General features: G+C 43.6%; 1 protein-coding gene across 1 annotated transcript in view; it reads left to right on the top strand.

Annotated features, from left to right (window-relative positions):
* Positions 1-12,240, top strand: part of OGFOD1 (2-oxoglutarate and iron dependent oxygenase domain containing 1) — a 756,310-nt gene that overhangs the window by 596,268 nt on the left and 147,802 nt on the right. Inside the window, exon 11 of the mRNA XM_033941292.1 lies at positions 8,712-8,840. Coding sequence (XP_033797183.1) covers positions 8,712-8,840 — 129 coding nt within the window. The remainder of the gene's footprint in view (positions 1-8,711; positions 8,841-12,240) is intronic.

Below are 12,240 nucleotides of genomic sequence, written 5' to 3'. Positions count from 1 at the left end.
ACATGCTGCTTGCCCAAATCGAAGATCAGGAAAATAGGGGTTGTCGAAATAACATCTGCATTATCATGCTATCAAGGATTCAGACCTATGGTTGGTGGAAGAAAAATGGCTCGAGAGGCTGTTGGACTGGCACCACCTAGCACGTGTGTTCAAGTGGAGTAGGTTCATCGGCTTGGTCCTTGCAAGGATAGAGAACAGCAGCCTCACCCAGTGATAGACCATATTTTAAATTTTGCCGACAAAGTGCGTCTGACAACTTTATAGCTTAAAATTCCTTTTAAGGATGATTTAGATTTAGAATTAAAAAAGATTTCTTTTATAGTCTCCATCCTTTTGTTTTTTTTCCCTTAAGTGTTCTCTTTTTTCTATCATTGTAGTTCCAATCCCTTCTCCCCTTTTGTTCCTGTTCGTTCTTGTCCTTAAATTGTCTTTGCCCTCGGTTTGTTTTTGATAATATTGCATTTTAATTGTTATGGCATTTTTGTACACCGCCTAGAAGGTTTGAGTGGGCGGTATAATACATTTTAAATAAACTTGAAACTTACAAAAATGCTCCTTGGAGTATCAGGGAAATAAGGTGCTACTTTTCAATGATTACTCAGCCGAGGTTGCTGCATGTTTCAGAGCATTGGCACCGTAATATGCTGAGTTGCGTAACAAGGGAGTTCGCTTCTGGTCCAGTTTCCAGCACGGATTCGCATTCTGGTGGATTCAGGGACCACGAAATGCGATTCTTTGGAGGATCTTAAGAAATATTTGCAAGGCCTACCCTGAATGTGTTTAATCCTGTGAGATCACTTGTAGAAATGCTGTGGTAGCTTTTAATCAACTATGCACGGCATTTCTTCGTTGCTAGCATATTCTGGTCTACCTTGCAATTGACTCTCTCTCTGAACTGCTCCGACCTACTCCTGTCCGTCTCTGGTCATTAGCTTTTGTTTTTGCTGGACTGTCAGGAGTGGTAACTGGAGATGGACACTGAACTGATGTTGCCTTGTTTGATATTGGTGTCCTTAGCAGAACCAGTGACACCTCCTTTTTTCACATTCTTATTATGATCACTTTTTGTTTTATTGGCTTTATTGTATCTGGTTCATGTGGCGTGGGTCTATATGATATGGGGGGGGAATGCTGTTCTTTTTATTTTTATGTGTTGGGGAGTAGTAGGTGGTGTGTGAGTCAGTGGGTGTTTGTATTGGGGAATGTGGAATCTGCATTGGATAGAGTGGATTATGTCTGTTGTGGGGTGTATGCAGATGATTGTGGTAGTTGGGATTAGGGATGTTTGTTTGGTAGGGGGGATACTCTAGCGACACAGTTTTTATCCCTTGCCTTTGGGAGTCCAGCTGGGAGGCTCACCGGGGGTTTAGTCCATTTTAAGATCTTGGATTTTTGTTTTTACTGGGACTGATGGCTATGGCTGAACTAACTTGCCTTACTTTAAATGTAGCGGGTATTCCCCAATCAAATGGAAAAAAAATTATCTCTTTCCTTAAGTGGGAGAAGGTCAAAATGGCATTTCTACAGGAACCCCACCTTATAGAAAGAGCATAGGAAAGTGGTTAGAGATTGGGTGGGGGATGTTGCTTTCTCCTTGTTTAACTTCAGGCAGAGAGAGGTGGCTGGTGGCTAGTCTCATACATAGAGAAGTGGCCTCTGCGGTCCATAAGACAATTCAAGATTCACAAGGATGTTATGTTATCTGTGTGGTGGATCTGCAGGGCCAAAAGGTAGTCTTATGTGATTACTAGAATAGATGTGTCTGTCTGTCTGTGTTTCTTTATCTCTCTCTCCTTGGCCGCTGTCTGTGTCCTTCTGTCTTCCCCCCCCCGAAGCATAGCTGTCTGCCCCCAGCACACACCTCCCCCCCAAAGCAGTCCCCTTTCCCTAACTGTCTTTCCATGGGCCCTCTTCTGTCTTCCCCCCAGAGCAAAGCTGTCTGTCCCCAGCACACCTCCCCCCCCAAAGCAGCTCCCTTTCCCTCTCCCTGTCTCTCCATGGCCCCCGGTATTAAGAACATAAGAACATAAGCAGTGCCTCCGCCGGGTCAGACCATAGGTCCATCCTGCCCGGCAGTCCGCTCCCACGGCGGCCCAAACAGGTCACGACCTGTCTGAATCACCAGAAGGGGCTCCCTTGCCACCTTGGTTTCTCATTGAAGTCCTATCTTCCCAACGTAGTCCTATTGATCCGCTTCTTACCCTCCCTCCATCCCGGCGTCTTCTGGCCTGCTCCTCTTCAAAGCAGCCTGCGATCGTGGTGGCCAGCTTTAGCGAACCTCGCAGGCCGCTCTCCAATTCGGTAGCACGTTCCCTCTGACGTGATCCTGTGCATCAGATTGAACGTGCTACTGAGGTTGGAGAGCGGCCTGCGAGGTTCGCTAAAACCAGCCACCATCGCAGGCTGCTCTGAAGAGGAGGATTGGCGGCAGTGGCGAGTGAGGGTGGGACAGACTGCTCTGAAGAGGAGGATCAGCGGCGGCAGCAGCGGCGAGTGAGGGCGGAAGGTGTGTTCCCTGCCGAGGATGCGGGCAGGGAGAGAGCTTGCCTGGCTTCCAAATGGTGAGTGAGGGCGGGAGGAGGGGAGTGGCCACAATGTTCCCTGCCGCTAGGTTCTAAAATGGAACACAGCCACGGATCACACACCACAGCGGCAGGGAACACGAAACCCTAAGTGTGCATGCGCGCTTAGGATTTTATTATATAGGATGCTCACAATGTCTATTCACATTCTTTTCTTCTCTAAGTTTTTGGCTAAATTGCTTGCTCTTCCTAATTATATGAGTTATTGGTGGCGGCAGATTTTAACATCACCAGTGATCTTACTATTGACTGTAAACCTCCTAGACCCTTATGTAGAGATAATGAATGTACGGGAGTGAACTTTCTTATGGTGGAATTGGACTTGCTAGATGTCTGGTGGGAAATTGACTTTACTTTCTATTCAGGGGTCCATCATAGTCATTCGCATATTGATTATATTTTCATCAGCTCTTGGTCGGTGGGCAGGATTCGCCGCATGCATATTCTAGACCACATATGTCAAACACAAGGCCCGTGGGCCGAATCTGGCCCGCAATTCAGGGCCGGCATTATGGGAAATTAGGAAAATTAGGGACATTCCTCTTCTTCAGGATCACCGAACTCTGGAACATCTTTACTATCCCGCTTCGGAGTCTGACCTCCCTCCAACTCTTCCGAAAACATTTAAAAACATGGCTTTTTTCTAAAATGTAACGACCTCTCCCTCTTCGATATACTAAGTCTCTCTAAACTTCTCTGTACCAAGTTCTTCTACTTTTCTTTGGAGTTCCTTTCTATATCAATTCCTGTAAACCATGCCGAGCTCTACTTCTGTGGAGATGATGCGGTATACAAACGTAAGGTTTAGTTTAGTTTAGTTTAACAGAGCTTCACGATGTCACCTTGCTTTCTGTTTTGGGCCCTCACCTGACACAACAATAGCACTCGGGGGCCGCAGTGATCATAAGCTTGTGCATGTCGGCAACACAACAAAAACTACCCCAGTGATGCACCCCATTGCAAGCCAGTAATTTACACCGCCAGTGTGATTGTCAACTTGCGCGTGCTGGTAGCACTGCTGACATGAATTTAACTGTGCCGGCCCCAGCTGGGAAGCATCGCTGGGGCCGGCATCAAACCACTTTGGAATGTTGGTTCGCAAAAGACACCCACCAGAATACAGACACCAGAACCATCTGAACCACCTGATGCCAACACAGAAGGAGATCCCAAACCCTCTACAAGTGGTACCTTGGCAAAGAGCATAAAAAGCAGCAGAATGAAGACACCTGAACCACCTGATGCCAACACAGAAGGTGATCCCAAGCCCTCTATAAGTGATACTTTGTCAAAGAGTCTAAAAAGGAGCAGAATGAAGACACCTGCCTGGTAACACATGCTTTCACATTCTATCTCCGGAACCACCAGAGGCTAATCTCGCAAGTGACTTGCCTTCCTAACAATAATCTACCTCATCTTCCAGGTTCTAAATCATGATTGGTAATCATTGGTTACTTTAAATTACTGTACTGAACATTACTGTATTACAGTATCATTGGTTAAGAGTGTGATGAATAAAAAATTACAAAACAAGCTGGACTTATTTCACAGAGGCTTCGGTGTTGCCGGTCTTGTCCACTGCTTCTTATTGTTTTAAATGCTACAGCGCTGAAACTAGACAATGGCCAACATTTCACGATAAGATAATCATTTCTTCAAGGCTCTGGAATTGCGAGAAAAGGTGTCCTGCATTCAGTTCTCTAGTTTCAGCGCTGTAGTGTCTAAAACAATAAGAAGCAGCGGACAAGACCGGCAACACAGAAACCTTTGAAAAATAAGTCCAGCTTGCTTGCTTTTCCTTTATACAGACTGGTTTCTTTACATTACTGTACTGAAAATTACTGTACTGTATTGTATTATTATTAAAAATTACTAAACAAGCTGGACTTATTTCACAGAGGCTACGGTGTTGCCGGTCTTGTCCACTGCTTCTTATTGTTTTAAATGCTACAGTGCTGAAACTAGACAATGGCCAACATTTCACAATAAGATAATCATTTCTTCAGGGCTCTAGAATTGTGAGAACAGTAGGTGTCCCGCATTTAGTTCTCTAGTTTCAGCGCTGTAGTTTCTAAAACAATAAGCAGCGGACAAGACTGGCAACAGAAGCCTTTGAAAAATAAGTCCAGCTTGCTTGCTTTTCTTTTTCACAGACTAGTTTCTTTACATTACAGTTCTGAAAATTACTGTACTGTACTGTATTATCATTGGTTAATATCTGAGAGTGTTATGAATAAAAAATTTCAAAACAAAACTAGTGTGTTTACTGTTATATTTATTTGAAAATGCAGTTTCTATTGTTTTCAATGGGAACAATTATCTTGGAACTCGAACGTTTCGGAACTCAAATTGATTTCGGGAACCGATTACGTTTGGATTCTGAGGTACCAGAACGGATTAATGCAGTTTCTATTGTTTTCAATGGGAAAAATTGTCTTGGAAATCAAATGTTTTGGAACTTGAGCTGTTCCGAAACGGATTAAGTTCGGATTCTGAGGTACCACTGTATTTAAGAATAAAATCAAAGGCACTTAGCAAATTTCTAGTTCAGATTCTTGTAGAGCAGCACATGGAAGTCAGCTGCTTCAATAATAATAATAATAATTTATTCTTGTATACCGCCACACCCAAAAAGTTCTAGGCAGTTCACATCCATTAATTAAGATCCGTGCTGACACACGGATTTACAATATTTTGACAGTTACAGCAGTAAAGAAAGGGAGCGTGGGAGCAATAAACAGAGTTTTATCAAAAGTACAAGCAGCAATAACGGAAGGGAAGGAAGGTAAAGGAAAGATAGGAGAGAGATAATGTAGGGGGAGGGGGGAGCAAAGGGAGCCGGGGGAGAGTGGGAGAGGGGGTAGTTGCAGGTGGAAAGGGGTTAAAGGGCCTATTCTCGGAAAAGGTGCGTTTTGAGTAATTTTCTGAAGCTAAGGTAGGTGGGGGTCTCGAGTACCATTTGTGCTAGCCAGGGGTTCAGTTTAGCCGCCTGGTAAGCAAAGGTTTTGTCTAGGAATCTTTTGAGATGACATAATTTTAGGGAGGGGAAGACAAACAGCTGGGTTCTGCAGGATTTCTTGTTGGTGGGATTCAAAGTGAAATGCTGATTGAGGTAGTTAGGTAAAAGGCCGAGAGCTGTTTTGTAGCAGAAGCAGGCGAATTTGAATAAGACTCTGGATTCGAAAGGCAGCCAATGCAGTTGATGGTAGAAAGGAGTGATGTGGTCCCATTTGTTTAGGCCGAATATGAGGCAGACGGCAGTGTTTTGGATCAATTTTAGCCTCCTTGTGGTTTTCTTCGTGGCGTTCAGGTAAATGATATTGCAATAGTCCAGTACACTGAGAACGGAGGACTGTACCAGTAGTCGGAATGAGGTGTCGTCAAAGTATTTTTTTATGGTGCACAATTTCCAGAGTACTGAGAAACATTTCTTGACAGTAAGATCTGTATGATTTTCAAGAGAAAGATGTTTGTCTAGAGTAACTCCCAGTATTTTTACTGTTTGTTCGAGGGGGAAAATCAGTCCTTTCACTTGGATTGAGGTGTCTTTGATTTTGTCATTGGGTGTGGCTAGGAAGAATTTTGTTTTGTCTGGGTTTAGTTTTAGTCTGTAGGAGCGCATCCAGAGTTCTATCTGGTTAAGTATGCTTGGAATGTAAGTGAGTAGTTCTGGGGAGAAGCTGGTGAGTGGGATGGCTATTGTGATGTCATCAGCATAGATGAAAAATTTGAGCTTGAGATTATGAAGGAGGTTGCCCAGGGAGGCGAGGTAGATGTTAAATAGGATGGGGGACAGGGGGGAGCCCTGCGGAACACCGCAGGAGGTATCCCAGCTATATGAGGAAGAGTCGTTTTTGAGTACCCTGTAGGATCTGTTTCATAGGAACCCGTGGAACCAGTTGACCTGGTCGGAGATGCCAATGTGTGTCAGGCATTCTAGGAGGATGTTGTGGTCGACTAGGTCAAACGCACTACTTAGGTCGAATTGAAGGATTAAGGCGCTGGAGCCCTGGCTGAAGAGTGTGTGCAAGTGGTCAAGTAGGGCTGCTATAATGGTTTCGGTGCTGTGGTCTGCGCGAAAGCCCGATTGATTGTTGCTAAGTATGTTGAATTTATCCAGATATGCTGTAAGTTCATCTTTTACCACCCCTTCTGCTATTTTGGTGAATAGAGGGATGCTGGCGATTGGTCTGTAGTTAGAGGGGATGTTTGGGGGTTCTTTGTTCCACTATTCAGAGACCAACCCACCCCTTGCTTGGAAAGATAGTTTTCCTCCCAGTGAATCAGCCAAAGTGAGGCCTAGATGCATTAAAGTCAGCGATAGTCGCTAAACCAGTTTTGACTGCTTTAGCAATGATCGCATTTGCCAACCCAATGCACAAAACAGCTCACCTCTTGTTTTTCCCCTCAATCGCCCATTTTCTGATCTAGTCATGCAAATGAGCCTTTTAATATTAAAACCCCATGCAAACTACCCAAAAGATTGATGCACTAACATCGCTTGGCAATGCACAAAAAAAGCGACTGGTCAAGACCAGTTGCTTACCTGTCTTACCAACATTTTTTTAATGGGCACAGATGCTGTGCATGTGTTATACATGCACAATATCTGCCCCATTAACCCCCCCCCCCCCCCGAAAAAAGCACACACACACACACACACACCAATGATGGCTCCCCCTGAGTGCAACTATACATGTAAGCAGATGCAAAGTACACCCTAGAAATCAACATGCATTCTTCTCCTGACCCTAACTCCCACCTTTCTCCTCAGAAAAAAGTATGCATTCTTTGAAACAGGGGGGAGGGGATTTTGATATTTTTATGTAGGTAAATATGTGCTCTCTCTCATTAAAAAATGATTATAGCTTCAGAAATGACATGTTCAGAGTCTCACAGAGAGTTAGTTACAGGAGGCCTGGGAAGATAATGTAAAATAATTAAGGTCCTGTAGAACTGAGGTATGGGGAAACAGTGAACAAGCAAAATTCACCCACAGTCAGTGATAGCAGGAGTTAGTTGTGAACTAGTGTCTGAGGTCTATAGATCAATACTTTATTGATCTAATGACAAAGCCACTGTGGTCACTGATGCCGACAAAAATACTTCAGAACAAGTGCCACAATCCAGTTCAATTTGCATGAGATCTATTTGCATACTGTTTCCATTGAATACAGTTGATCTCATGTATATTCATTTGGAAAATCCTGAAAACCTGACTTGGCGAGGTCTGAGGTTGGATGCCTCTGCTTTAGAAGCTCTTCCTTGAATTAAAATACAGTGGAACCTTGGTTTACGAACATAATTCGTTCCAGAAGTATGCTCGTAAACCAAATTGCTCGTATATCAAAGTGAGTTTCCCCATATAAAGTAAGGGAAACTCGCTTGATTCGTTCCCCCCCCAAGGCCACCGGTGCTGCTCCCCCCCGAGAACCAGCATCGCCACGCCCACGAACGCCCCCCCCCCTCCGAGAACGGACATTGCCCCTCTTCACCCCTCCCTCGCAATCCAGCATACCCCACCCGCCCAAACACAATCCCTTACTCCGATCTGGCACTGGCACCAGCACCAACGCACAGGACGATCGAAGATCCTGCCTCTTGCCTGAGCTGGGTCTTGAGCATCTGCGCATGCTCAAGGCCTTCTGGCTCTCGCTGTCTCCAAGAATTTCGGCGAGAGTGGGAGCCAGAAGGCCTTGAGCATTCGCAGATGCTCAAGGCCCAGCCCAGGCAAGATGCAGGATCTTCGGGCACCGGCACGTCCTGTGCAATGGTGCTGGTGCCAGATCAGGGTAAGGGATTGTGTTTGGGCGCATGGGCGGTGGATGTCGGATCGCGGAGGGGGGGGTTGATGCGAGCGGGGGGGGCGAAGCCGGTTTGTGGAGGGGCTTGCAAATCGAGTCAACATTCGGTTCACAAAGCACAATTTGCGAGAATGTTTGGCTCGTCTTGCAAAACACTCGCAAACTGAGGTTTGACTGTATTTTGTAGACCATTTGAAAGAAATGATTCCATACAGGATACTCTTGTTTTCTCATAAGCTGATTTTAAATGAATTATTTTAGTTGAAGTTTATGGCTCACTTTTTTGCTGGTTTTGATAGCTATTTTGTGGCTGTTTACTTCACAGAATTGAGTGTTCCTGTCTGCAGGGGTGAACTGAGACGCTGGGGGCATGGAAACTACACCTTAATGCATGACACTGACACAGATCATGCTGAGTTTGCCCTGGACCTGCTGCTCTTCTTTGGATGTGAAGGTAGGTTTGTTGAGAAGTGAACAATGAGACCAGAGAAATAAATCTATACTTTTCCCAATCATATTTTCCATTGTTTTATTGTCTGGCAAAAAGTGAGCATTTAATTTGACATATTTTCTGAGTAGTCTGACTGAACCTTAACGAATATTCAAAACTATGGGGTCAATTGTCAGTGGATGTTATTTGTGTTACTGGCAGCAAATAAATATATAACTTCCTTATTAGTGTATTTTCAGCTATTATGGTGTTCATTTTATAAAATGGTACCTAGGTTAAGTCAGGAAGAAGGAGCTTATTTTATTTTTCTTTTTTTCAATTTAAATTTTATTGAGGTGCAAACATAACTAAGGGCCCCTTTTATGAAGCTGCAGTAGCGAGTCTTGACACAACCCATAGGAATCGAAAGGGATGTGTCACATTTTCTTCACAGGAATCACTACTACATCTTTATAAAAGGAGCCCTAAATTTTAATATCAAATATCCTTAACATTATTTGAACATCCTCATAACATTATAGCTACTTCCTCACTTGCAACAATGTAACCTTCCTCTACAGTGTACTGTAGCTGATTTTCTTATTGTAACAGTATAACCTTCCTTTACGATGTGATGTAACCTTTTCCTCTTGATGCTGCAAACGCTTCTTACCTTGTAAATTGCCTTGATCGTATACTGGATAAATTAAGAAATCCTGATTAGATTAGAACATTCAGTTTTTAATATCATACATTATCCTTTCAGTGGTTAGTAGCACAACATTTTTCTATTACTACTACTAGTATTAATTGTATAGCGCTACCAAACGCACGTAGCGCTGTACAGAGTCACAAAGAGTAAGAAAACAATCCCTGCTCGAAAGAGTTTACAATCTAAACAGGCAAGACAGACAAGCAAGATGTCATGGATATAGTTAAGGGGAATGGTTAATCAGCTGGCTAGGTTGGAGGGCAGAAGAGTAGGGTTAAGGATTGAAAGCTATATCAAAAAAGTGGGTTTTCAGTCTGCTTTTAGGGAAGGGAAGGGGCTTGATGAACAAACTCGGGTAATTTATTCCAGGCATAGGAGGCAGCTAGATGAAAGGAACGAAGTCTGGAATTGGCAGTGGAGGAGAAGGGTAACGTTAAGAGTGACTGAGGAACGGAGTTCTCTGGGAGGTGTATAAGGAGAGAGAAGCGAGGAGAGATATTGAAGGGCACTAGAATGAACACACTTGTAGGTCAGCAATAAGATCTTGAACTTTATGTGATGGCAGATAGGGAGCCATCCTTGCCCCCATTCATCCTAACCCTCTCTTATTAACACCTTGCCTCTTCTATCGGAGCCCATTTAAAAGTAGTGTAATCAGGATACGCATACAGAAAGCTTTCTCTGAGTGGAAATGAAAGGCGTTCAAGGCTAGTCATATGATGTCTTCTATCAGAGCCCATTAAATTAGTGTAATCAGTTACCTTTTAGATATTATCTTCATATTTCTCAGCTTACTGAATAAACAACGGGGGCCATACATTTTGAATCCATTCCATTTTGTTGAACTGAGGGGTTTTCTTATTGAATTAAGTAGCAAAAAAATCTTTTGAAGGGGTACCCCATTCTCAAAAGATCATCTGGAATAGGTCCATGTCTAGAGACTGCTTGTTAGGTTGCAGGACTCAACTTAGTCTATCCACCAGACATTTGTCTTTCCTTGCCAAATATGTGCACAATTTCCCTTAAGATATGGCTCACTTCCACATTCTGAACACTTCCTGACACAAGAAGAATAACCTCATGCTCCCCTGCTTGTTGATGTAATGATTTGGTTTGCTTTTAGAATATTCCAGATTGCTCCAGGAGGTTTATCTGCTGAAATTTCTATTTGATTAGATCACAGACCCTGAGTGTGGAGCTCATCTACATGAGTTTCTTAATGGGTGCATCCGTTATCAATATCTTTATACAAGGCCTGATGTTCATGTCAATGTTTCTGGCATGGTGTATTTAGGAGTTTTCTGCTCTTTCGTGCAGAGAACTTTTTTCCATATGATAGATGCGGGTGTTTTCCTCCATACTGTACACTCCTTCTTGTTGACTGGTCTCGGCCGAGTCCATCTGGAGGTTGAATTACCTACATTTCATATGACAGGTTTGGAGCGTGGAGATCAGATCTTACACATATTAGATGTCTGGAAGATCTTGCTCCTTTATTTGGAAAGGATAACTGAGTTCTGGGCTGTCTGATCACCTTTTTGTTCTCACTGCTGCACCTCACCGTGGTGGGCTGGCATCCAAGACCTCGATCACTCGATGAATTTGAATGTCATTTCTACGACTTATATCGCCCATGGTGTGCAGCCACCGATTTTTGCTTACAGCATTCTTGACGGGAAGGGTGGTGACAGCGTGAGCAGTATCTTGTGTGATTCATCCTGATGAAATTTGTAGGGCAGCTCTTGGTCCTCTCTTCATATTTTTACCTGGTTTTACTGAATGGATGTGGCGGAGCATTCTGCTGCCATTTTTCGAGACCTTGGTTTTATGGATAGGCTCTTCTGTCCTTCCCTAGCTTCCGTGGCTTTGGTATGTCACCAAGCATATGGAATCTGGAAGGGACGTAACAGAATGGAAGATTAGGTTTATACCTTCAATAATCTTCTTTCTGTTAATCCCTGGAGGATTCCATACAACCCACCCGCTCTGTATTCACTCAGTTGTTTGGGGTCGCCTGCTACTTTCTGCCTCAGTTACTCTCATTTCAAGCTTGATGATTTTCCAGCTAGTTGCCAAATTCTGTGGGGAGTTGCTGTGAGTATACACATAACCGAAGGCCTTTCTTAGGGTGCTCGTTGCACACAGCAGGATTAGTACTGCATTGTTCCGTAATCTTTTTTTTCCGAGTTGTTGCACACAGCAGGATTAGTACTGCATTGTTCCGTAATCTTTTTTTTCCGAGTTGTTGCACACAGCAGGATTAGTACTGCATTGTTCCGTAATCTTTTTTTTCCGAGTTGCCTTTGTGCCTGTTTATTATTTGTTAATATTTTGCAGAGCAAACCAGTTTGTGAGTTACTTGTATTGATGGGGATACTCACCTGTACCCTGTTTGCCCTCGATTTACAGGTATGTGCTTGGCTTTGGGACTAAACTGATTTTACCACTAGGGGGAGTGCACATGTTCTGAAAAAATGTGAATCCCTGCACTAACTGGATTGCGGGTTGGGATTAAACACCTACTATATGGAATCCTCCAGGGACTAACAGATTATCGAAGGTATAAACCAAATCTTCCATTCAATTCCTATGATCATCAGAGTACTTACCTCGTCAGCCTGTGGTAAAAAGCTCTACCGTGATTTGATGAAAGGAGCCCTAAATTAGCTTTTTATGCAAAAATGGTTTAGAAATTAACCTTTTTTAAAGTCA

Source organism: Geotrypetes seraphini, chromosome 4 (assembly GCF_902459505.1).
Source record: "Geotrypetes seraphini chromosome 4, aGeoSer1.1, whole genome shotgun sequence".
Lineage (NCBI taxonomy): Eukaryota > Metazoa > Chordata > Amphibia > Gymnophiona > Dermophiidae > Geotrypetes > Geotrypetes seraphini.
The sequence above is the reverse complement of the archived record's forward strand: the minus strand, read 5'-3'. Positions and strand labels throughout refer to the sequence as shown.